A 25,381-nucleotide genomic window follows, 5' to 3' on the forward strand; every position below is an offset into this window, starting at 1 on the left:
TTTTGAATCAATTGATCGTGCTCCTTAGTGTAAATAAGAAATGAACAACAAAACAGTATTTTCTAACTTCTGTTGATAAGACATATTGACTTGTTCTGCGATTTTCACGCGCTGGATAGCTGAAAAAATAGCAGGCGGAAGACCTATTAGGCTAACATTCGATCCATGACCTACGGCTGGAACGCTGAGGCACAATTCTCATTTTGGTCACATTCAAAACCAAAATGAAATCATCAATCATGATCAACAAACGTGCGATGTGCGTGTCGATGGATTTTCTTCCTATTAAAGCATTATATGAAAGTTCCGCTTTCTTGGAAAGGTTTTATTATGTGATGTATAAATTAACCATAAGTTCTTGCGTTTGACACTTGGCGCTTTCAAGCTGCCAGTCCCTCTAGCCCATACTACCAGTTACCTCATCAGTCAAAATTATCACTATCGATCTTCCACCTTAACCACTAGCCAGCCAGCACACGGCCGGTATGGGCGTATGTTGCATATTTCCGGATTTTCCATCTTCATTTCTCCATTTTCTTCATTCCTTTCAATTTTCCATTCACACAAGAAAATGAGAGCGAACGAAATGGAAAACAAATTAAAGCCAAACATAGGCCAAATTTGATCACGTAAAGCAATCTTACAATTTAGCGCACGGTCGTTCGGTATAACCACTGGCCGACCATTTTCACCGAGGCCGGCTATTGGCGACGGACAAACCGTGCCGTGTTGTTAACTAACGTGGTGATGATTATTTTCGGCCGCATTTTTCGGTATCACTAACTTTTCCAATGCGAAGCAAAGCAGCAAACACGCCGCACCAGGAGCAGTAATTTATTGCAGATTTTAATCATGATAATTCGTTACCGCCAGCTCCCTTCACCAACGCACCTTGGCGGAATTTGGTGTGGTTTCGGAGTTGGATTGTTTATCAGACCCGCGCACATTCCCAACCAACATCGGGAGTTAGAGAAATGTGGCTCATTTAGCTCTTGTTGTGTGGTTTTCATTACCACGAAAAGTGTATTACTTTAACGCCAGTTTGATATGCTGTCCGGACGTGAAACGCTACGCAACCTGTCACCGAACGTGGGGAGTTGATTGAACTTTCGCGCAACTTTCCGCCACCACCATATCACACGCGATCGTTTCGGATACGCCTATTTGAATGCGCGCTTTGCATACAGAATGAGTGGCAGATGTGTCTTTAGGGCAGTGTGTTACATGAAGGTTCACAGTCACAGGCGACCGCTCATCATACCGTCACGTCTTCGCATAGTGTTCTAGCGATGCGAGTACTATGTATGGAACCGAGTGGGACAAAGCCCGTTAGAAATCGATGCGCCAGGTGGGATAGTGAAAAGCGAAAAGAAATTAGGTTACAATTCCTATTCAAGATGCAACAGGCTTGCTACTAACCGGGGAAGAAGTGCAAGAAGAAGTGCGATGTAAGCATTCCCGCGGTGGAGACAAGGGGGAAAATCTGTTTCTTCGCCACTGTTTGCAATTAGTCGTACCCGTCGTACATAATCAATTGATCGTTGTGGCTGTCCGGATCAATTAGCGCGAGTAGTTACCAACAAAAAAAAAAGCACGGCGACACTATGCGAGACTTACGGTTACTTTGCAAATCTGTGGTGTGTGTGTGTGTGTTTAACAGTGTCTATTTAGAAATTTAAACGAAAATGAGTTAAACTTGTAAACTGATAAATGTTTTTTATTTCTTTTTAGTTTTCCAACATGGAATCGTCCAGCTATGTTGGTTTTGCCAATCTGCCGAACCAGGTGCATCGAAAGTCGGTGAAGAAAGGGTTCGAGTTTACGCTGATGGTTGTCGGTGAGTCTGGTCTCGGAAAATCCACCCTGGTGAACAGTCTGTTCCTGAGCGATCTCTACCCGGAACGCGTAATACCGAATGCTGTTGGTGAGTAAAGGGTGGCGTTAGTGCAGTGAGCTGGTTTTCCAAGGTGTAGTATTAAGTGGCAACGCGATTAGTATTTAGACGAGATTAACAATACGATCACAACTGTAACGTGCTGTAACGTTTTACATCTTCGTATTTAAAGTGCCGTTAAAAGTAGTGTGCGTCTTTAGTGAGGAGCCATTCAATTCAGGAATCGACTCTCAATAGAATCGCGAATCATTATAGAAGTGGATCATGTCCCTTAAAGGCCTCAATCAGAATGGTTTATTGAGGGGGGTGGAACCATACAGGATTCATGAATCGTTTAAATAGAGATTCAAACTCATTCATTCAGTTCAAAGATTCATTCAGATTCACTCAACACTACTTAGAACTCATCGTCGGGAAATTATTATTTATGTAATACATTGCGCCACGAACTCGGGTTGCGATTACTGACCTCTGTGTCTTATAAAACATTTCTTCACTATTTCAAATGAATTCAAGCGTTGACGCTAAAAGCCATATTTCTTCTTCTTAAACGTCGCTTTCAGCGTGGACGTATATCAACATTATTGAAACACAACAAAAACAGTACCATTAGATCATATCTGCACAGCCAATTGTGCAGACGTTTTCGTCACTTTTTTACAGTGAAACATAAATCCATTAGTTTCACTTAACACTCCGCGTTCATTAAATCGGCGTTCTAACAGCCACGGGACGGGACTATTAAATTTAGACAGCGTGCTATCATCAATTAAATTCGTTGATCCTGTCTGTTGATATTGAACAGATAAAGTTTCGCTTCGTTTTGCCGTTTGCTGTTGGTTGGCTAACTTAAAACGTGGCCGTTACGCGATCCGTACAGGTGTAACAGTGTCGCTGTTAATAAAAGCATATCATTCCACTGGTGAAAGTGAACAAAGGCTGAATGAATTTCGTACCAGTCACATATGCCACTTTCGTGCAAATGAAGTCGTTACTAAGAGCCAGACGGACAATGATTATCGCCGAAGCGTTACGATCATCGTGTACACGGTACATGCACAGAAAGAAGTTGTGCGAATCGTTAAATAACGTTTTCAACATGGTTTTTCGGTGACTTGCGCGCGCTATTTTTTTTTTTGTACGTTTATTCGTTTGAACTGCTAATATGTTGTACAATCGCTTACTAACTGATGGTTTCCTTTGTTTTGGGCTATTACAGAAAAACAAAACATGACGGTCAAGCTCGATGCATCCACGGTGGAGATTGAGGAGCGTGGCGTGAAGCTGCGGCTGACCGTTGTCGATACGCCCGGATTCGGTGATGCTATCGATAATAGCGATAGCTTCAGTGCGATCCTCGAGTACATCGATGAGCAGTACGAGCGGTTTTTGCGCGACGAAAGTGGGCTGAACCGACGTAACATTGTGGACAACAGAATACATTGTTGCTTCTACTTTATCTCACCATTCGGCCATGGGTACGTAATGTGAGCTGTGTGTTTTTGCGTTTGCCATTTCCGTATCTGATCATATTATCTCGTTATCGATCTGCTTTAGCCTCAAACCACTCGATATTGAGTTTATGAAGAAATTGCACTGCAAGGTAAACATTGTGCCGGTGATCGCGAAGGCGGACGTGCTGACGAAGAAGGAAATCCAGCGCCTCAAGTGCCGTATAATGCAGGAGATTGAAGATAATGGGATCAAAATCTATCCACTGCCCGATTGTGATAGTGATGAGGATGAGGACTACAAGGAGCAAGTGCGCCAGCTGAAGGAAGCGGTCCCGTTTGCCGTGTGCGGCTCGACCACGCTGCTCGAGGTGAAGGGACGCAAGGTGCGCGGTCGTCTATATCCGTGGGGTGTTGTCGAGGTGGAAAACCCGGAACATTGCGATTTCATCAAACTTCGCACCATGTTAATGTGAGTGTTTAAGCAGTTTCTCCCGCTCGCGCTTCGTAGTTGACGGAGTAAACTTTTGTTTTCTTTGTTTTGCAGCACTCATATGCAAGATCTGCAGGAAGTCACTCAGGAGGTCCATTACGAAAACTATCGCTCGGAACGGTTGGCCAAATCCGTTCGGAAGAATACGAACTCTGTCATTAAGGAAGATACCACCGCCGTTCCCGGTGGTGAATCGCTGACGGAGAAGGATCGGATTTTACGCGAGAAGGAAGAAGAGATCCGCCGAATGCAGGAAAAACTCGCACAAATGCAGGCCAAAATTCAGGCACAGAAATAATGTGCCCTGAAGAAGTAGAGTTACAAGAACAGGAGCGATAGTGGTATTTGGTAATGATGGTCGCATAGTTCATATAACGCACAAACAGAAAAAAAGAAACATACCCAAGCTGATGCCTCCAATGGTGAAAATAAGGACGTATTTGATTGTTACAAAAAACTGCAAGCATTTCCTGAACGGTTCATATCATATAGAGAAAACCCCCAATTTCAATTGTTACGAGAAAAAAACGAGACGGATGCCCATATTTCGTCGTGTGCCATCTTCCGCTTCACGCCATGCGACCATCCATCAGTTTGCCACGCACACGCTCCACACGCAACGTTTCATTCTGCGGGAATTCTAATCGAGAATCTCTTCAATTTTGTATGTTTATAAACGTCGTAGTGGTTTGCTGACTGTTGTGGTTTCTATAACTTTACATACAGAAGATGCACCCCACGTAACTCTTGTCCGTTTTCTTTGTGTACGAAATATTTGCATATAATTAGTGTAGAAGTTAGAACGTCACCCTTACCGATAGTGATTGGTTGCTATTGACACATTAGCCACGTTAATCGCCACATAACCGGTCGATTAAGTTGCCGGAATTGAACAACGAACGGGTACTTAAAAACAACACAAAAATTGTTCTCGCTCTCTCTAGGTCTCTCTTTATTTGATTGCTTTAGTTCCAACAAACTGTTCTGATTGTCCTGTAGCTTTCAATTTCCAAAGAAAGTACGTACCAGTCAGTGGAGAGAGCGTGTAGAAACTGAAGCACACTTCCCAGGTCTACGTCATTCAGCTGCAATAATCGCAATAGTTTGTACGAAAGGTAACATTTTGTACACGTGCGAAACTGACAGAAAGGAAAGTTAAAAGCGTCTCGATATTTTAGAGTATTACTATATATATATTTTTTACAATTTCGGTTCCAACCGGTTTCGGACAGGATCAGTTTTCAATAAATGGTAATGTACTGGAAAACAAAATTGGAATCGTTTGTTAAATCATCTGACAAGAGTGCTAATTCATTAATGGTTGTGACAAGGGTTTTCCGTTTTTATTCACATCCTCCGCTGCTTAGACACATTCGTCGTACACGGGGTTTGCTGGGATCGCGTAACACAGTGGCGTATTTTAGCTTTGTTTTGTTCTGCATGTGTAGATGTGTTTGTCTGTAAGATTTTTAGGAATGCAATTAAAACGGAACCTTCGGAACCAATCAATGACCGTTTGGTTCGTTTTTCGGTCCAATCCACCAAGTTCTTCGTGCCGCGCTGCTACTTGGCTTACCTACTTAACACTTAGTCGCTTGCATTAGATGCTCTTAGCCTCCTAACTTTGTACATAACTATAAACAGTGAATGATTTTTTGGGACTTTCTCTGTCTTTGGGCCTTTATAGAAAGTAAGGTTAAGTTTAAGTGGGGAGCTAGGAACAATCTTTCTTCGAAAAAAATGTAACATAACGAACGGAACAACAAGTGCTGTTTATGTAAACAAAAAACTAAGGCTAAACTAACAGTGAAAACCGATGACGTTTATCAACAGTAAACAGCTTAAACAGACAGCTACACTAAAGTGGTGTAAAAATAATACCCATTCTGTTGGCCGAGAGCGTCCACGACCGACTGATACAGCAAGCAGACAGCATACGTTACAAAAATACATGCAATAAAACGGTAACTACCCTTTCACGATCGCTAGCAAACGTAAAACAGTTTTACAATACAGCAGGTAATAAACTACAATCCTGTTCCCATGTAAATCACGCGTACAATCAGCAGCAGCATCCTTTCTTACACCAGCGTGCCGATTGCTGGGTCGCCCGAAAGCCGTTGTTTTAAAGCGTTTGAAAGCATGATTGCATTCCAATTTCGTTTGCTGCTGTTTGCCGTCTTTAACTGTTATCTTTCTGTGTCCAAAGTATGTACAAACCATTTATACACTCGCTTCCCTATATCCTCTGCACCAAATGGTCATTGTTTATTTTACTTGTTTCTTACAGTCCACTCTTCGCTTGGACCACTTGGAACTGTTTTGTTGGTTTATACTTGTGTGTGTTTTATGCATCCTTAATCGTTTTGCTACCTTTAAGTCGATTTCTTTCATCACAACATTTATCTGCATTGGCTTTTGTTTTGTTTTCTCTTCTTTTAGCATATCTAGGCTGTTCTATTTCTTCTCTACCGCATATCGTAACGTGTTTCGCATTTCTTTTACCCAAGACGTAACATTATTTACATGTTGCATGTTGATATCATTGTTAAACCGATACCAGAAGCTATTATCTTTTTGTTTGTTTGTTTGTTTCCTCTTCCATCATAAGTAAGCTGTCTTGCCACTGTCACAATATATTTATCGACATATGTATTCACAGGACAATCACAATAAGTTCGTAATAATGCTAAATGTTGCCTTGCTGCTTCTTCTTCGCTACCGGATTTCGGGCGCTTCGTCTATATCTGCTAAGTATATGAATGAGTCGCTTTCACCCTTCTATGGAGATTCGAATAACGGATGCGAAACAGTATATGAAAAATTAAACGTGAGGCATTGTGTCGCTTGGCGATCTGATTTGTTGTATTTTGTTCTCTCTTGTATCGACTTATCACTAAAGCGTACCTCTTTTCTTATAATACGGTAGTGTTTTTTTTTAAATTGTACAAGCTACTAACGCATTAACTCGCCCTTACGGGTTCAAAATACTCGACTGCATTTATTGTTATTTGTCAACTTATCTTCTTACACATCTCAAACGTTGCATGGTGCGCGCGTGAGTCTGGTACTGGAACGCGATTATTTGGTACGGTGCCGGATGGCTCACCATCCATTCTGCCAGAATGCAAGCAAACTTTTGGCCAAACAGTTTTAATGCATACGCACAAATGACAAAAGGTGCTCATTCCCTCTCTTTGCAAACATGTTGGGGAACGTGCCCAAACGTTCAAGTGCGATAGGGCAGAAAACGATAAATATGTTGCCCCACATGGTTAACTTTACATCCAGTGAACTTTTATCACTATGCTGAACACTTTTTTTTCCGAATGGGTATGTTTTTGGCTTAGCAAAAACACGGTTCGTCTGCCAATGCATTGGGGAAAACCGTACACGAGCGAGTGCTTTTTCTTTGTAAGGTTTTTTTTTGGTTTCGTTTTGGGGGACTCGCGATGGAATGGGAGGGGCGGAATCGCGTATGCATTCTACAGATTAATCGTATCCAGATCCTGACAGGGTGCCCGTGGACTATGGTCACCGTTTGAGCTGCCGGGCAGGTTTACCAGCTGATTGCCGTTAGCAGCCGCCGCCGCACTACCCGCAGCCATCGCCGACAGTGTCGTTGCGGTTGTGTTCGTTCCGGTTCGGGTTACGCTCCCGGCACCGTTGGGCGCATTCGTAACGTTGTTAGCATTGTTGCTGCTGTTGTTATTGTTATTGTTCTTGGTCGATTCGGTTGATTGTTGCTTCTTGCTGCCCAGCCCCAACGGGAAGGCAAAGTCCTGTGGCAGTTTGCGCATAATTTTGCCCGACGTAATAAGCCGACCAAATCCTTCCTACGGTGGGAAAGAAAACCATAAAGAACGTTTGATTACACCTTCCATTGCCAAGTTAGATTTACAATGCCGGTTGCATACTTGCAGGAGAACTTATTATAAAAGCGCCCCAATGTATGCAATCGGGAAAACAAATAGCACAGACCGATTCATTACCTGGTGGGCAAAAGCATATCCGGAACGTAACGATCTTCGAGCCTTTCGAGCGGACGGTGTCCTTAGCACGTCACTGCTCTGACGGGAACGCAGTAGAGCTAATCGTTGCTGTACACGAATCTGGAAAGCATTTAGCGCAGGTTATTGTAAGGTTATCATTAAATGAAGCAATTTCACATTGCAGCCTACCTTATCGGGCAAGCTGGGGAATACGTCGACAAAGTAGAAGCGTGAGGCGAGCACCGGTATCATCAGCACTATCACGGTCAGCACTGTCGTGAACCAAAATGTCGCTTCCTTCATTGCTTGCGTCAGCGAACCAACGTAAGGACCACCGATAACGTAGTTGTAAAAGTAGTCCAAAAAGAAGTACCACAGCAGGCTGCCCCAGATCATGATGTGATTGAAAACGGTCCAGTACGATGTGTCCAGTGCGATCTAGTGCGAGTGGGAGACAAATGAGTTGCTGAAAATTCAGGAGGTCCCAAGAATTCCAGGACGACAGCTTACCTGCGCTGTATTGTCCAGGATGAGTATAGTGGCCACTACCGAACCGAGCAGCATGTGATCGTTAAGCACATATCCATCCGGGGAGATACCATCCTTATACGTACCTGCGTAAGATTCATTTATTAGGTGTTAGGAATTTACCCAAAGCACAAAGCCAAACGGACTTACCGTACGGAATGAGAAACAATATCAGCGAACTGAAGATACCGTGCAGCACACTGCGTATGAACTCGGTCGTGTTGAACAGTGCGTTGGTAATGCCCGGTGCGTACAGCTTCGGATAATCGACGCTGCTCTTGTCCGACACGTCCTGCTCGAAGATGCCGAGCGCCAGCACCGGCAACGATGTATAGAATAGATTGTACACTGATATAAACATCGGATCGAAAACGGTCTGCGGAACAGAGAGAAGACGGTACACGAGTTGATACCATTAATTAGTCGCCGATCCCGATGATTCACTAGCTGTGGTGACTTACTTGAGCACTGAAGCCGCAAAAAAATGCATACCAAAAATGGCACAATGTGAATGCAAAGTTTTTGTAGAAAAAGTAGCGCAAAAATTTACACATGCGATAGTACGACCAGCGGCCATGTACCAGCAGCAGTCTTTCGAGAAATTTGAACTGAGCGATCGAGTAGTCGCTGGCCAGCACGGCCTGCATACCTTCCTGGCCCGAGATGCCCACGCCAATGTGTGCCGCTGTGTGTGGAAATGAGAAAAAGAGTGATACAGTGATTGTCACGCAAGGGGATCGCGCACATCTGATGCGCCGCTAACCTTTAATCATTGACACATCATTAGCACCGTCACCGATGGCTAGGGTGACCGCATTCTTCGCACGCTTGATCAGCTCCACGACCATCGCTTTCTGTAGCGGCGTTACCCGACAGCAGATCACCGCCTTACAGTGGGAGGCGATCTCGAGGAATTTGCTTTCCAGCTCGGACGTTAAACAGTGTACGAGCGAGTGCCCATTAATGACCAGCGCGACACCCGTGTTCTCGTCTATATCCGTTAGCGTCGGTTCGCCTTTCTCAAAGCCCTCGGAATAGTTGCTACAATTTACACTGCGAACGAAAGGCTTTGCATTACTAGAGATGTTCTTGCTCCGTTGCGAGCGCTAAGTGAGGGGAAAGGATGCAGGAAAAAAAGGGGGAAAAGGTTGGAGAAAAGGTTTCAACATGGGGAAAATGGATAACAAATACGCCAAACAGGTAATGAGCACATGGAGTGATGGGTGGTAATTGGACAAAACAAAATTTAGACATAAAGGTGAAACGAGAAGAAAGTGAGAGGGAAATTTCTGACATAAGCTTTACGAAAAACGTCTAACAAACGAAGAGTTTTGCTACTATTCTTAGCAGCACTACCCGGAGTGGTCAGTAACGGAAGGTAAGAAACAAATGTAAAACGGGATATTAAACATACGTAACACACTACGAAGGGAGTTTGGGAACAGGACAGAACAGAGAGAATCGAACAGATAGCACAACACAGAGTGTGAGAGTTAGTTAGAAGGAATGTTAGATAAGGGGAAGTGTGCTTACGCTACTATTTACTACATTGATTTGTTTGTTCATCTGTACAGGCATATGAGGAAGGCATTGGCTAGCGTGACACATTTGTGTTTCTGTATAGTATGTATGTTCGGTGCCTCACGTCGTGTAGTGTAATTAATGCCCCTGGACACTTTGTGCGCACCACATTCATGTCCTGTGGGTCATTTTGTTATACTCCGCCCTACGAAACAATGGCGCGGAGATTGATTTTGTACAACTCGCAGTACGTTTAGGTATACGAACAATATAGCAATTACACTAACACCGTTTCAGAGGGAACCGTAAGAAGAACGGAACGGAAGGAAAGAAAGTGAAGAATAATGGAATACCAGGGCCTCGAATGAGTTAAAAAAAACACATTTTGAACCTTAATACAGGGCTAAAAACAAGATACTAGCGTTAGAAAATAACTTGTTGTTTTAAATACACTGGAGTACATATATATATACCAGGGCACTGTGGTAAATAGAACAGAAATAAATCAGGAAAATTAAAAGAAAACACCCCACAGAATACAGGATAACTGATTACACACACACACACGCACACACACACAGACTCATGATCGAGTCTGGTCCGACCGATCCATGGGTTGCAGTAGTGGGGATTTTGATGGAGAGCATAAATTTTGGGTTCGTCCGTACGATCGCCGCTCGCGGACCGAACAACATTCGGCGTGATTGTGGGGTCGGTGTGTACCTGTCCGGTGCCTCCTCGCTTCCTCCTATGCTTGTATATTTATGTCTATTATCCCACCTAAACGTCACCACCGACACGGACGGCGGCGAGGTGTTCTGTATGTCGACCATCGGTCCCGAACTGCTGCTGTGCGCACCGTTGGCCGTCACCGCACTCGTTTCACTGCTGCCGACCGTTTGCGAGTGCATGTTGTTGGCTTTTTGCACATCTGAAACGGGTCGAGTGTGACCACGTTAGAATACAGGTTTTTTTTTGGGGGTTGGGAAAATGCATCACTCACTAGCTGGATGGTAGGTGTTCACGATGCGCAACGAGTCCATGTACTTGCGCAGCTGCTGCTCCACCTCACTCTTGGTAATGCCGTCGATCACAAACACGTCCACCATATCGTCCGTTAGCAGCTGACAGGAATATCCTATATTTATTGCAGTTTCTACAAAGCAAAGCGTAAGCAGAGGGCATTCAATTAACAAGCTGCTTAAATGTATGTTTTTTTTTGTGGCGGTATTCTTCTACATACCTTGCTTGTCACCAGTAAGAACCCAAATCTTTATGCCGGCCAGCTGTAGATTGGCGATCGTCTGGGGGACACCGTCCTGTAGCTTATCCTCTATAGCCGTCACACCGACCAGCTGCATATCACATTCGATCTCCTCGTAGATTGCACCTAACTTATCCTCTCTACCGTCTAAAGATAAGGCAGCTTCTCTCTGTCGCACCAGCCAGGACTCGTAGAACTCCTTCGTCAGTCGCCTTTCGGCAAGCACCAGCGTACGCAAACCTTCGCCGGCAAATTTCTGGATGATCGAAAAACAAAAATAGATATATTCCGATCTCCAATACTAGATCTCCACAAGCCAGCGCCACATATTCCAGGGATGAAGCGGTACTTCCAAATAGGGAAGCGAAGTAACAATACTCACATTTAAATGTTCCTGCGTACGTGCCTTTAGGTCATGTTGGTTCGGTCCTAGCCTATCGTATATCACACTATCGGCACCCTTACAGTACAGTATGATGGTGTTGTTGCGACGCAACACGACCGACATTCGTTTTCTAACGTTATTAAAATCTAATATACTTAACAGTTCATATTCCTGCGAATGGGACAACGTTGTTAATTACACTTCGAAATAACACTTCCCCTGCTCGCGATACATACCTCTGTTCGTCCCATGACCTCTATTGTTATACTATTCGGTGCTCGTGATTTAAAAACAAATCCAAAATTTCGCGCCGCCGATACGAGGGCCGCCTCGTCAGGACTTTGTGCTTGATAATCTAACCTGCGCGCGGTGAACAGATAATGGTTAATGGTTGCAAGAAGTGTACGCCCAAAATGCTCAACATTCGTCACCCGTCCGGCGGAGTCACAACTTACTTGCCATTTTTCTCCTCCGCCATCACGGTATGGCATAGTGCAAGTAATCGAAAAAAGTTATGCGCGTGCTCCTCGCCCGCGCGGACCGCATCGAGCAGGCCCTGGTCGTACCACCGGAACTCGGGTTCGTACTCGGGATTGAAGGAAAAGTCAACCGACTCCATCACCTACCACATTTCGGTAGTGGTACACACAATGATCGAGTGGGAGTTTTTTTTTGTAGAGGTTGTGTAGTTTCGTGAGTGAGTAGGATTGGAAATGAGTTGACGATTTAGACGACACATGTTGTTGAGGTGCACAAGTGGCAGTGGCAGTAGTAGTAGTAGTAGTAGTAATAGTAGATGGATGAGAAAGAATCGTAAAGGAAAATAAACGGTAAGCACGGTTGATCGAGCCAATGTTGCATACGTTGCGCATGGAAAATGTAACAAAACTTAAACGAAAGTGTACCAAGCACTTACAGCAAACTATTAAATTCTGATTCCAATTTCGCCTTTTTTGTGCTGGTTAACAATTTTACTAAATTTGAATGTAATTATGACACAATTTCGAAACTATCATAACATGCTGTGGTGTACCGATTTAATAAAAAAAAAACCACACACACTAAAGTACTCTTGATTGTCCATGTTTGAAAGAGTATTAAAACATCATTTTAAAAAATATGTGGATCAATGGTCAAAATATATAAAATTGCATTTCAAAATAAAGCATTTAAAGCACTTTGTTGCACATGGGTATGATGTCGAATAAAAAAAAGGCAATAAAGCAATCATCAAAGGAAACTCACCACACTATATGAAGAAACCTAGGTTGAAAAAAGTGGTAAAATGAAATTGGATTTGTTACAGAAATTAGACATTGAACAGGGAATACAAAAGTATACTGAATAGTGAAACAATTGTAGTGGATGTTGCAAAAGCTAGTTAGCTGCATGATCGACAAGAGTACTCTAGTGCATTTTCCCCAATAATGGTGAATGGATATGGGTATGTAATTTTCAATACATTCTACTCCGATTCTACGATGACTTACGATACACACGCACAGAGTTTGCAAACTTATAACACAATAACGTTCCGACAAACTAATGACAAAGCGACAGTAAAGCGCAACAAGTTCACAGTAGTACAGTAACAAAACTCATGCATACATGCAGTCCTTCTTGCGTATTGTTCCCACTTGGTGGTACATCGGTAGTTGACTGCGCCGGGATATGGGTTTGTGGTGTGGCTTGCTTAGTGGATATGGACGTCTGCATTTCTTGGGCATTACTGTGCTGACTGAATCTAACATGTAGTGAAGGTGGATGCTTTTTGTTTGTGGGGCTTTTAGTCTGAACGGGTTGTTCGGTGGTGGGCTGTGGTGTGCTGCGACCTGGCGGCTCTTCAGCGTTTAACAAAAGCGATGTGTTACTGTTGAATGTAGGCTACACCAAGCGTATGGGCGCAAGGAATGCACAAAAAAAAACGAGAGAAATAGAAGAGAGAAAAGACAAAAAGAAGAAAAACATAAGAGACAAACAAACAAACATAAAACGCACACACAAAAACGCATTTTAACAAATGGTAGGGAAAACAGGTAAACGGATTACACGGGGAAGATAAATGAGATACAGAAAAGTAAGTAGAATGTAACAGTTAATAAAAGACAAAACAATAAATAAAACCGAACGTGTTTCATTGGCAAATGTAATGAACAGGGAGTAATACACATACCACGAAGGAAATGGGAAGGAAGAAGAAAGAAAGAAGTACAAGAAAGATGTTGAAAACAGTTGTAAATTGACACACGTTTCAAAACATGTACATTACAGTAGAATCTGTCCCCCATCCCCCTCTTGAATCGGTTCCATAGATACAGAACTAATGATTACACACATGTTACACACGGACATACACGTAGAAGGAGAGAGATAGAAAAAAAGGATAACAAAACAATCGCACAAATCCTGTTTGGTGGCATTCGGAATGAAGTACGCATTTGTCCAGGCTATTCCACTCGACAAAAGCTGTTGTTAAGGAAGTAAGAAAATTGAGCGTATTATACAGCGTTTTGCTGCGGAAAAGCACATATGGCGGTGCCATTTTGTTGCTGCTGGTAGCATGGTAAGTTACAGCGCCGATGGCCATGGATGGATCTTTGCAAATACACTACAATAGTATCTAATGTTAATGGTTTCTATACGCTCTTCGTGGAACAAGGTCCTACAAAAAGGGAAGGTGCGATTGTTGCTTGAGTATCAGTATTCAGGAAGGTAGTTCTTGGAGACAAACGGATTGGCTTGCCGCCTGCCGACGGATCCCCCATACTCTACCCCACCCCGAGCATTACAAGACAACGGATTACGATGCAGGTCAAAAGAGTTGAAGAGCAAAGGTACACTACTGCAAGCACTTCTTTAAATGTCTACATAGAGTGGTAGGAGAAAAGGGTTTTCTAAAGTGTGAATTCCTGTACCCGTACCCGTGTCCTGTGCTTACCTCCGACAGCTCGACTGTTTCGCCCGTACGCATATCAACCACATCGCCATAGGCACGACCGGCAATGCTGCATTTGTTGAACGTCATAATGTTCTGCGTCAAGGTTCCCGTTTTGTCCGAGAAGATGTACTGTATCTGGCCCAGCTCCTCGTTCAGCGTCGTGGTTCGTGCTTTGGCGTGGGTTTTCGTCTTCTCATAGTACATCTTTTCGTCCCAGTTAATAAGGAAGGATTGCGCGAAACGGATCACCTACAAACATAGAGCAACGGTGTAAAGAATTGCGATGCACTTTCCTAAGCTGCGAATAGCTGCCCTCATCCTCGTCTCACCTCTACCGACACGTATAAAGATATTGGCACCACTGTGTTCAGTACGATTGCGTAGGAAAAAAAGACTAGACCCCCGATACTGATTGCACCCTGCAGGTAATCCTTCGGGATTATCCTTTCCCATGGCAGATAAATCTGAAAGAGAAAGAATGCAGATGCAGAGCGTATTTGCGGGCTCATTTGTTGGCAGGGGGAGTGCGACTTTGCCAATACTTACTTGAAATTTGTATCCTACTAATGCCTCCCATATTGCGGATGCAATCGTGCAGAAACCGCATATCGATAGGAGAAAGAACACTATCTGCAAAGGAAGTGGAAAAATAATTTTAACTAACTGCTCTTAACTGCTGCCATATATTGCTCATTTAAATCCAGAGATTCGTGGAGCAACGATTGGGCATGATGTAATAGACCTCGATCGATGTACTCCAATGCACGACCCATTAATCAACAGACAATGTCGATAATTATTCCGAAACATTAAAAGCGTTTCATCGCCCAACAGCTTCCGGGGACGCATCTGTAGCGCAATTAAACTACCCCCATTAAGTACGTTAAATCGGTAATAGAACTTCCATCGCGTTGCATTGAGTGGACCGGATCCCCAGCTGTTGGTGGCGCGCTCACGGAATGCCAATCGATTGCCGTCATTTTCAATCAGCGACGACAATCGTTTAAAGCATGCTAGTTGCACCGAAAGGGACAACAAGACACACACACACCGATATCTGCATTATTTATCTTGCAGATGCATCTGTTGGATGCAGTTTTATTCAGCCGCCGGACCACCCGTGACGGGCACGATCTCGCAGCAGTAGCTGCGATGACTGGTTTCCAAGCTGTTGTTGATATCCATCTTCGTGCAAGGGGGAATTTTCCACCGCGGGACCGCGGGTTTTATATTGCACAACGTCAAACATTTTACAAATCCCAACGCAATGCACAAACACGCTGCACTGTGTCCCGGTTGATCCAATACTTACTCCTATGATTATAAAATTTAATAGCCTATCGATGGTCGTCCGTTTGAATTTGGTCTTGCCCGAGTTCTGCATCAGCTTCGTGTCCTTGCCGGCGAAAATGACGACACCGTAGCACCACTGCGTGTTGCGGATGATGCAACCGCGCAGCAGGATCTTATCGTTGTCGAGCGGGTAGCGTTGGTTCTTCCACGTGAGCGTACCCTCGAACTTGTTCAGCAGGTTGTTCGGTGGTTCGCACACAATCTCACCGTTAAACTTCCACAGCAGATCCTCCTGCTGGCCCATCGCGGCCGTCTCGGGCAGGCACTGTTTGATCTTGAGATTCGTCTCCCCGTCCAGTTCGGCCGTCTCGATAAAGCACAGCCCGTTCGGTTCGCTGGACGACAGCAGCAGTATGTCGGCCGCCACGAACTGGTCGTTATCCATCCGGATAATGTCACCGACCTGTACGCCGGACCACCGCTCATCGACCAGCTTCCCGTGGCGGAGCGTTTTCGACCGTCGGTTGTTAACTTGCGAGTCGGACATGTGTCTTTGCTGCGGGGAAAATGGAAGGTGTTACTTGCGTGCGGCAAAACTCACTTGCAAACCCGATCCGCTGAAACACTTACGAAATCGTCGTAGGCATCCTTGATGGCAGTTAGCATGAGCACACCGATCAACGGGATCGCGGTGGTGACGGGCGTCAGTGACGAGATCGCCGGTATCAGCTGGAGGATTAGTAGACACAGAAAGTAAAAGTTGGCAAGACGTTGGAACTGCTCCAGCAGGTTCAAAGGCAAAAATGTTAATATCGAATATTTGGACGTTTTGATGTAGTTGTTCTGGAACGTTAAAGTGAAACGATCGTTAGTGGCGGGAGAAAAACGATAATGCTTCGCATCGCAATGAACATTACACTTACAGCATATTTGAATTGTGTATTGTATTCTCTGTCGTTGGCTCGTATTCGTCGTTCATTTTCTGTGCAAACGAAAGTAATGTAAATTAGTATCATCGTATGTAGAGACTTTAGAAAAGATGGCGAAAAAACTAGCCAAAACAAAAAAGTTCTGTTGACAGTTCCTTTCTACGAATTGGCATTGGCATGGTGATTGACAAAGAACAGTGAAACAGAAGCAAAAGGTAATGCATACCGTGAAGTATGTGATGAGCATATGGGATGACACATCCGAGAGTTAGTCGAATGGTGCAGGCGAAGTTAGCGAATGTGAGGCAATGTGAGCGATCGATCAAGCAGGTGCAATTATGGTGCAACAACATATATAAACACGGGTCTGTAACGAGGGCCACTGTTTCACAATGGTGTTAATGAGGTGTTAATGTGCGTTAGAAAACAAAAAGGAAGCATGCAATCCCTGGGTGGCCAAATGGGAATGGAACAAGACAGCAGAATAGTAACCGGGCACAGAATGCGCGGCGGATGCGTGTGCGTATGTATGGTTTTACCCCCGAAAATCGATCGCAGTCGGCTGGCTCCGTTCGATATGTAAGATTGGCCACGATCGAAGGACGACTTCGTGTCGCTACGATGGATCAGCACCGGGACCGGCTTCCCGCCCGGTGGTTTGTTGGTGTTCCACATGCCCAGCTTGCCGAGCACCGACACGATCGAGGCCCGGAGCCCGTGCTGTGTGTGCGGATGGCCCGTACCCGACCCACCACCACCACCACCACCACCGAGACACCCGGCCGTCATGCCGTCGTCCCCTCGATCACCGTCGTCGAGCGCGTCCATGCCGCTGCCGTAGCTACCATCGTCGGCCTCATCACCGAAACCGTCCCCATCACCACCCGGCCGCAGCAGCAGTCGACCGGTGCCGGCCGATCCACACCGGGTACCGGCACCACCGTTACGCGACCGTCGCCCCGCACCGAGACTTTCGCAACTTTCCAGCACCGGTGCATCGTCCAGCGTGTTGGAGCTGTCCTGCACGTGGAAGTTAACGTCGATCGTGCCCTCGTACCCGTGCTCACCGGGACTGGAGTAGAAGTTGACGTTCGGCTCGGAACGCTGCGGATGAAGTGGCCGGGTCGCGGCCAGATTGTACAGGCTGCCACAGCTCTGCGAGTTGGATTTGTGCCGGGTGCTGCTGCTGCGATGGTTGCGGCGAAAGCGCTTCCGCTTCGGTGGAGATCCCGTCCGGCACATGATGCCGCGTTCCGCGCCGAACGTTTCTGGACCGCGTGCAGCACTACTACTGCCGGCCAGGGCTATCTCGTGCTGGTGCTGTTGCTGCTGCTGCTGGCGCCGCACGACCGTCGCGGGAGGGTTGCGTCGACCGCGGGTATTGCGCGCCCCGTACGACCGACCGGCCGGATCGTGCTCATCGTCGTCGTCGCTGGAATCCTGCCGTATCTCCAGGATCTCCAGCTCGACCGAATCCGTGGTGGCGTGCGAAATAGGCATGCTGTCAAACCCGGCACGTTCACTATAACCGCTGTACCGTGGACGGTATGCAGCTGTCTACCATCGTATCACCGATGATGTCGCCGCCGCCGTGCGTGTGCCCTTTAATGGCGCCCGGGTGGGAAGGGAAACGATGTTCACGCGTACGAATCTGTCTTTGTTCCGGTACGCAAGGTCCAGTCACATATCGCGACGGTGGTGCCCTCCGCTAATATAATTGTGACACAAACTATGTCCACCTTTTCACTGTCCCGTCCGCCCCGGAGGCGCGCGCTTGTTCTACAGTACGTGTCAATTAAATCACTTTAGCAAACAAGGGCGACGGATCGGTTTTATAGCTCTTCACTTATCAGCCTGCACACTGCCCTGCAGTTGGGATCGTTCATAAGATATGCAGAATCACTTTGATTATTACCCAATCAAAAACACATTCATCCATCGATACTGCCCAATACGCACGGTTCTTGCAGTTCGCGGGCCCACACGAAACGGCTGTGCGAGTTCAAGCGAAGTTCAAGCGCACTTGCAGCCGTAAGGTCAGCAACAGCGGCAGGCAAGTGGATTCCCGAGCGCAATGCCAACGATATTTTATTACTCCTGAGAGGTGACCTCGTGATGGTGTGGAGGGGGGGAGGGGGGAGGGAGGAGGGGGGGGGGATCAAAGAGGAAGCTGTTTGTTTAATTGGCTTAATTAAAGAGAAATCCGTAACCGGGGCGTGTTGAAAATTGACAAATTGTCCCGAAGCAGTAAACACTGGCGTCACACCGGCGTCTGATGTCACGACGGCTGTTGTCAAAGGGGGGCCTTCGTCATCATCCCCTTTCGGTTATTTGTGTCCCATTTGGGGGGGGGGGGGAAGGGCGGGGGTGGTGGCGGAGGGTTAAATTTCGATCGATCAATTTAAATAAATAGCGGGAGAGAGGTTTTTCTTCGAGACGGCACCATTTCTTCGAATATGGTTATATTTAGAAGCGACTGGACAAATAAGAACAATGCGTAGTATTTTCCTCTTGCATTATTATCGTTGTTTTCATGCTGACAAGCAACACAAACACCAGCTCTTCCTAGTCACAATTAGTGCACGCACGTAGCAAATGGTGAAGCTTTCTACTGTACAGATCTGTCGCAATAAAAAAAAAACAGCCGCAATTGCTGCAATCCGCAGTACAACGGCGTCTCAAAAACACAAACAAAACAGAACAGAACGCAGGCTCGCAGTAGTAGACAAATTTGCTGACAGAAGAGAGAGAGAGAGAGAGAGAGAGAGAGAAAAAAAGTGGAAAAACCCGATGCCACAAAGTTGTTTGCATCGTTAGTGGGGAGGTGGTCCAAAAACCCCCGCACGCTAGAAGATTGCCGATTGGGTTGGGTCGTAAAAAGCACAACGAGAAACAATTTCTAAATATTGCTACAGACTTGTTGGGTAAGATAAATTTGCTTTGCTAAAGTTGCAGCACAATTGCACACTAGAGACATGCAGGTGCATTTTAAAGGTTTGCAACAGTATCGTGTAGGGAGCAGCAAGAATGTAATGGGGCTTCGTCTCCACTCAAAACAATTGGCGATTATTGCACCAGGTGTGTCGTTTATTGCCGTGTGTAGGAAGGGGTGGGGTGGAGAATTTGGCTGGCAAAAAGGGTCTACACCCGGTGCGTGTCATTTTTAGGCGCACACAAACACAACACATTGCGAGTACCGTCGTTCCACCTTCTGCTGGGAACAACATTCCACCGGTAACGTTAATAAGGGGTAAAGGGCCATTTTTTGAACTAAGCACCGGGAGAGGTCGTTGTGAGGTTATGCCGACAACTAATGATAATAAGCCGCTTGCCGGGCGAGGCGGCACTCTTGAACGCGCCGGGACACACCAGAGAGGCACGTTTAACCCTTGGCACGAACGTCGATACTTCAATAGAATGGGTTGGTTATTATCGGTAGTGGATTAAAAAGTTCCACGGCACAGTTTGCGCTGATGGCATAAGCTTGTTGGTTGATGGTTTTACAATTTACCCGACCATTACAATCGGGCGTAAAACGACCTCTAAGTACCACGGAAAGTGGCAATATGATCCATTCCGTACACAGGGTTCACCGCACGTAACCTCCATATGGAGGATGTGCATACGAAGGAAATGGTCACTTTCTGTTTGCCGGGGTCACATCTTGCCAGAGACGTGCCGAAGTTGAAGACGAGCAGCGGTTTGGGTGGCTTAATTGCGGGAAATGGTTTGATTGCGTTACGACCCGGCTCTCCCGGCCCGGAACCTGATCGCACGCGTATCCTCACCCACGCTCGCATCCGCCTTGGGTGCAATCGATTTAATAACAACGAGGCCGGAGTGGAACAAATCATGCCGAGCGTCTTTTACGGTGTTGTCTTGCCAGTAATGACGATGTGCGGGAGACAGCGTTAAGCCATCGACTGGCGACGGTGGAATCAAGCAGAAAGGACACTCTATATCAACAGAAGGATAAAGAAGTCTGCTCTGCACTGCATATGACGGCATTGTCTTCCTTCGCGTGAATGGGCCTGGCAGATGAATTTATGGCCACTGTGTTTATTCCCTTACGCTATATTCTATGGACAGAAAGAGCAGAAACGGCAAACAAAAAAACGGTCCACACATACCCACAACTTTGTATCACTGGCCACATCCCACAACGCAATGGGAGGATATAAGAAAACTTGAAGGTGCACCCCCCCTTCTTTCGTGTTCCTGTTTGTTTGTGTTTTTTTGTTCTCTCCTTTTTTCCTCCGTGCCGATGAGTCATCCAGCTAAATCCGGTCGGATTCAACCTCACGAGAACGGGTGATCAGTTGGGTGTTGTTTCGTCCTTCACGGACTTTCCAACCGGATATCACCCCTCCCCCCCCCACCCCCACCACAACTCTTATCGCTTCTTCACGGTCCACATCCCACGCGTCACATCAAACGCGACCGAGAAAGGAACGATACTCCGCACTGGAATGGGAAGGGGACCGGGCTGTAGAAGACATTCGCGCACACTTTTCACACACTCCCGGACCACCACCACCCCCTTGGATGGATGACTTCCTGTTGGGCGCGTACGGACGACACGCATCCAACACGGTCGGTCGGTGTCTCAGTCACGCACACAGACCCACTGAGGCGCCCCACTAACATGGACGGTGGGTGGAGATGGCGCCCCAGTGTGTACTTAGGGTTTGTGTATTGGAAAAGTACCACACACCGTTGTTGCTATACGAATGGATCTTCCACCAAGGGCGCGGAGGGGGTGGAGGACGCGCACGAGGGCCTTCGATCGATTTTCTTCCAAACGTGCGGATTAATACTTCTTCTTCTTGTTTTCTTTACACTCCCCACACTGCTGTACCATCCTTCAGCTCACAAACGCCTTCTAGTGCTGCATTCTAATCGGGAATGCGCTTGCAGACACCTTTCTGAGGGCGATTTTTCTCACACACACATAAAAGTAACGCTTTTCGGAAAACTTACTAAAGCTTTTCAATCGCCACAATACACACAAAAACACACAGTCACACACGTACGTTATATTGTGCAACGCGACTAATCAAGGCGTTACACCCCAGTAGCAGGGGGTGCCGCACCACAACTTCACGGTAACTGTTGTTTTTTTTGTTGGTTTTATAGCGTACGCACAATTTACCCCACAGGTTTTTTGGTGGGCGCACACGCACACACCCGCTTGGCACACACTTGGGCTCACGTGTTTGTCGTGGAGAGTTTTCCAATTTTGGTGCAATAATTAACCATCAAACCCGCGGGCACGAGTGTCCATAAAATATCGATTCAAACAGTGGCCCACGGGTTACGAGACGCTGTCCGTACCTGGGTCGTTTTGCTTTTAATGTTTGGTGTCTCCCCCGTGTGTGTGTCCGCTCGCTTGTCAAGTGAAAATGGGACTGTGCGTTTGCTGTGCCCTTCTGCGGCTGATGTTTTTGGTCGGTGGAAAACCACCACCAGTGTGTCGTCGTTTTTGCTCGCTTCACTGCGAGAGACGCACTAACGCAACGGTATTGGGGGTGGTGGGGTGATCGGGAGGGCAATATAAACCATCGCGGGCTGAAGAAAGGGTAGTTTTCATGATTAGTATGCCCGTTTAGTAGACAGAGATAGCAAACCGAAAGCACAAACGCAGTACAAAACGGACGAGCGAGAGAGCGAGAGGTAGAAAGAGAGAGAGAGAGAGAGCAATTGTACACCGGGAGAGTGAGAAAGCTTGGGAAATGTTTTCGTTTTCCGTTTGTGTTCGCTGCTGCATTGGTGGTGGTGTAGTAGTTTGACGTTTTCCGACAAATGTCACAAAAAGTGAGTTGTGCCAGTGTTGCCAACATTGCCCGTTGCGTCCATAACTGTCATTAGCAAGTGTTGATGGGAAGGGGAAGGGGAGGGGAAAAACCAGTTCGGAAAATGCGACTGTTCGGTACCTCTTCCCACCCCCCCCTTTCACCCCTTTCAGCGAACGGGCACGAAGATGCATTGCCGTTGTGTTGTTGTGGGGTACGACCAAAACATAAACACGACGCGTGCTGATGCGCGCCTGTGAGAAAGTGAAACTCGAACGTCGTGCGCGTACTGCGCATGGCATGCACTTTTCTGTGGGAAAGTTGTTTGTCGATGGGGGTTTATGGCGGGGAAGTTTATGTGGCGCCTTTTTTTCGCATATGCATTTCCACGGGGTGCATTTACACCAATACACAAACACACAAAACATAGTCTATTCGCACGAACACACATACTACCCAATACAAAACAGATGATAATCGAGTATTTTGGATGCGTCGCATAACGGTGCCGTTGATGCACTTGGGACGCCTTATTGGTGCACTGAATGTAATCGGGTACAGGGTGTTCCACATCAAATTGCAGCACGGTTGAAAAGCGATGCTAATGTTTTTCGAACGATGACAAAGTTTTGATCATTTAAAAAAAAATGGCGTCACGCCACACGTGGAAAACACGTGGAAATTTGCCATAGCGCCAGATGCTGACGAAGCCTCTGTGTGGCATAATGGATCTGGGGCTACCGTTCTTCAACGCCCAACACAAATTTGATGTTGCGGAGAACGTAAAGTAAAAAAAATCTTCCAAAGTTTGCAAACAAACACAGTTTACCTCAAGGAATGTTTACAGATGCGTCTGTTTCGTCTGTGGAAAGAACACGGCTCCTACGATCTTCTGACCTGATCTACTTTCTTGCCATTATTCATTTTTTCCCTGGCCTGATACGAAGCCAAGTTGGTCACGTTTTCACCCAATGTCATGATCCCCCCATCCTCCAACTCATCGGACCTAGGGACCATCGAATAAAAAACTAGACTTTTATGAAGCAAGCACTACGGGAACATCCGAATGAGATCAAATATTAATCAGGCACCAAGAAAAATATTTAAAATACAGAAGAAACTGCGACGAAATGTTATACATAACCAAATGAGTGGTGGTAAATGCAAGTTGCAAGCGAACGGTTATGGTACAGAAGATGAATGAATTAAATTTGGAAAAAGCCTTAGCTAAGGGTTATATTCTATACCCACAAAGTTTGGAACAGATCGGTCAACAGATCGGTTAATTTTCTACAGCATTTTAACGGTGATGCAATTTAATGTGGAACACCCTTTAAAACACAAGCAATCGACAACAATAACAATCGGTGCGTTGAAATTCAAATGCGTTCGCTATTACTTAACGCTACAACTACTGCTGAATATGCATGCAATCTATCGGGGGCACAGCATTTCGTACGCTACTGTGATCGATCGGAAGCCGGATGATGAGTAAGCAAGCGTGATACAGGCAAAGCAATTAGTAACGGCTACGGAACGTGCTGAAGGAATGTGGCTACTGTGGCAGATTTAGCGATGACAACGACGCGTTACACTAAACCGCAAGCAGGACCATGATAACAGACGGAGACCGTCATGTTTTCCGTCGTCTACTTACGTTGTCTGGTTTTATCCTGCTGCTGTTGCTGCACCTTGCTCGATTCGCCCATATTGAGGCGAGTGGTCAATGTATCCGCTTTCGCTTTCCAGAAATATTACAACGGTACACTACTATGGACTATTGGACGGCGTTTAACGATGTTTTATGTTAATCTTTGGCCCCAATGGTAGATGAATTGCACTTGGTGGTTATGATATGGCGTCGTGTAGGATATGTTTGCCACTAGTTACGCCGCTCCCGTTATGGACCGATCGTGCTGGCAACAAGCGAAACTTACTCACAAATCACTAGGCACATACTTCACACGAAGCCGAAGATCACGATCTAGCAAAGACTGGGTGACGACACACGCACACACTTTGGCAAGGAGATGATGCACTTTTTCCTTTTCATTGCACTGGAAAATACGTGCGCGCTGCACATCTATTTAGCCGTGCAGTACAAACACTACTGCTAGGAACTACGATACGCGAACCATTCCGATGCACTTTCATCGGCATGCGTTGAAGATTCTTACAAATATAAGCTACTTTCTTCCCTCAACCTTCGCTAACTAACATAATCTTAACACTGTGGCACTTGAACGCTTTGCTTTGCGAGGATTATTTCACCGAGTTCACTACACTGTTTGATGTTTTATGTTTGCACTTTTAAAATACATAAATATTACACTTGCTCACCAAAGTACTCGGTGTCCAAAAAATTAGAAAAAAAAACAGAACAACAAATCACGTGTCCTATGCACGATCTCTTCCACGATGCGTTGGGGGTCCGTTGGGAAATCGCTCAATCTTTGAGATGATACTGCCAGGGTCGCGACTTCATCGGTGGCACCCAAAGCCAATGCTCGAACGGTGGCACGGTGCGTGGTACAGGACACCCGTCCATTAGAAGCGTCACGTGCGGAATGTGGTCCCTGTGTGTGAACGAGAAAAGGTGAACCAATCAGTCGTTGAACATTGCCGACAAACGGATACACGAAACACGGGAAAGAACAGTTTGAACAGCGCTTTAGTGGTACGCTTGTCCCATCCAGCAATATTCGACACACGGTGAGAAACTTAACATACTGATCAGTCCATGTACGGAAATCCGACTACAATTTTCCTAGCGGTTCTTCTGCTCCGATCCAGTGACAGCTTTCTGTCAAATTATTCTGCGGGGAAAAGCATGTCCCCAACCTCAACGGCATCCGGCCCGAGTTGCTACGACTTGAAAGTTTGGACATACAGCGGCTTTAG

The 25,381-nt window shown here is 46.0% G+C and overlaps 2 protein-coding genes across 4 annotated transcripts in view; one reads left to right on the forward strand and one right to left on the reverse strand.

The window, feature by feature from the left end:
- The window catches only part of LOC128298995 (septin-1), a 17,379-nt gene extending 12,252 nt beyond the window's left edge, over positions 1-5,127 (forward strand). The window contains exons 2-5 of the mRNA XM_053034823.1: positions 1,732-1,924; positions 3,114-3,372; positions 3,452-3,817; positions 3,893-5,127. Coding sequence (XP_052890783.1) covers positions 1,732-1,924; positions 3,114-3,372; positions 3,452-3,817; positions 3,893-4,136 — 1,062 coding nt within the window. The 3' untranslated portion in view covers positions 4,137-5,127. The remainder of the gene's footprint in view (positions 1-1,731; positions 1,925-3,113; positions 3,373-3,451; positions 3,818-3,892) is intronic.
- On the reverse strand, positions 5,006-24,459 carry LOC128298994 (phospholipid-transporting ATPase ID). 3 transcript variants are annotated; one of them, XM_053034822.1, is made up of 21 exons: positions 24,138-24,459; positions 16,683-16,741; positions 16,390-16,602; positions 15,779-16,315; positions 15,013-15,096; positions 14,796-14,930; positions 14,467-14,715; positions 12,774-12,791; positions 11,984-12,150; positions 11,765-11,888; positions 11,526-11,699; positions 11,123-11,399; positions 10,883-11,035; positions 10,603-10,810; positions 9,122-9,411; positions 8,820-9,043; positions 8,509-8,734; positions 8,341-8,444; positions 8,020-8,268; positions 7,831-7,950; positions 5,006-7,674 (listed from the first exon to the last, which is right to left on the reverse strand). In XM_053034822.1, the coding sequence occupies exons 1-21, from the start codon at positions 24,187-24,189 to the stop codon at positions 7,324-7,326; spliced, it is 4,014 nt and encodes a 1,337-aa protein (XP_052890782.1). In that variant the 5' UTR covers positions 24,190-24,459; the 3' UTR covers positions 5,006-7,323. The 3 variants fall into 3 exon arrangements, with proteins under 3 accessions (XP_052890782.1, XP_052890781.1, XP_052890780.1); XM_053034821.1 differs by lacking the exon at positions 12,774-12,791 and adding an exon at positions 13,137-13,412 and having other exon boundaries at positions 10,660-10,810; XM_053034820.1 differs by lacking the exon at positions 12,774-12,791 and adding an exon at positions 13,137-13,412.
- Between the last annotated feature and the right edge of the window lie 922 nt (positions 24,460-25,381).

The sequence above is a fragment of the Anopheles moucheti genome, chromosome 2 (genome assembly GCF_943734755.1).
Source record: "Anopheles moucheti chromosome 2, idAnoMoucSN_F20_07, whole genome shotgun sequence".
Lineage (NCBI taxonomy): Eukaryota > Metazoa > Arthropoda > Insecta > Diptera > Culicidae > Anopheles > Anopheles moucheti.